The 1,238-nt window shown below is 35.4% G+C and overlaps 1 protein-coding gene across 1 annotated transcript; it reads right to left on the bottom strand.

The window, feature by feature from the left end:
* Window positions 1-240: 240 nt before the first annotated feature.
* Window positions 241-1,000, bottom strand: LOC107691175 (gastrula zinc finger protein XlCGF49.1-like; the record flags this gene model as incomplete). Its single annotated transcript, XM_016489670.1, has 1 exon — window positions 241-1,000. A coding segment is annotated over exon 1 (735 nt), but the record flags the coding sequence as incomplete, so codon positions are not given.
* Between the last annotated feature and the right edge of the window lie 238 nt (window positions 1,001-1,238).

The raw sequence follows: 1,238 nt of genomic DNA, 5'->3' as shown, positions 1-1,238 counted from the left end.
CTAAATATGAAGAAAACTTTGTACCCATTTCATAGTAGGGCTGGACGATATGGCCTAAATTTATATCACGATATATTTCTTAATTTCGGTCGATACGATATAATTCCAATATCGATATGAACACTATTAAAAAAGCCTCATAAAAACGGCCAAGAATGGCCACAACAGATGTCTGTACCTACAAACTTATGAAAAATTAATTTGCCAACTCTATGAAACCTACTCCTATAAAACTTCACAGTGTGAACACTTGTAAGGTTTTTCTCCAGTGTGAATCCTCTGGTGCCGTTTTAAAACATTCACTGAAGCAAAAGTCTTCCCACATGTAAAGCACACATGATCTCTCACAGCGTTATGTAATTTCTGATGGGATTTTAAACTTTCCAGCTGTGAAAAATTCTTTCCACATAAAGAACATGAATGTGGCTTCTCCTTCGTATGAACTATCAGGTGTGTCTTCAGTTCTGATGCCCTAAGAAATGTTTTGCCACATTGATCACATGTGAACGGCTTTTCTCCAGTGTGGATCTTCATGTGTCGTTTAAAGTTTGATGAATGTATGAAACTCTTTCCACACTGATCACATGTGAACGGCTTCTCTCCAGTATGAACTCTCATGTGAAACACAAGACTTCGTCTGTATGGGAAACTCTTTCCACATTGATCACATGCATACGGTCTCTCTCCAGTATGAACTCTCATGTGAATCTTAAGACTTTGTTTGTATGGGAAACTCTTTTCACATTGATCACATGCATGTGGCTTTTCTCCCGTGTGGATTCTCATGTGAATCTCAAGAGCGTTTTTGTATGTGAAACTCGTTCCACACTGAGTGCAGGTGAAAGATTTCTCAGGTCTTCTTTTCTTTAAAAATTTATTTTTAGTTTTTGAGTGACTCAAAGGTTTTTCTTCAGGTTTGACATGAGGTTTCTCCTCCACTTCACTCAGTTCTTCACTCTCCTCGTTCTCTTCCATCGGGTCTGAAATTAGAAAAAAAAAACAGTTTACATTTTCAGTAAAACAAAAAAATTCAAAAACAGGAATATGAATTGAAAGGACAGAAAAGTGAGCCCTAATGCAATTTTATAAATTAATTATATGTCCCTGAAACTTCCCTGTACATTGATCTTCCAGTTATTATTTTTAAAACATTATAGGCTCATGTAGTGTAGTGTTTTTGTAGTAAGAACTATTAAATATATTTAATCAATGACACAATTATCTAATGTAATATTAAC

The sequence above is a fragment of the Sinocyclocheilus anshuiensis genome, unplaced genomic scaffold (assembly GCF_001515605.1).
Source record: "Sinocyclocheilus anshuiensis isolate Anshui unplaced genomic scaffold, SAMN03320099.WGS_v1.1 scaffold338, whole genome shotgun sequence".
NCBI lineage: Eukaryota > Metazoa > Chordata > Actinopteri > Cypriniformes > Cyprinidae > Sinocyclocheilus > Sinocyclocheilus anshuiensis.
Note: the sequence above shows the minus strand (reverse complement) of the source record. Positions and strands in the feature narration are given on the sequence as shown.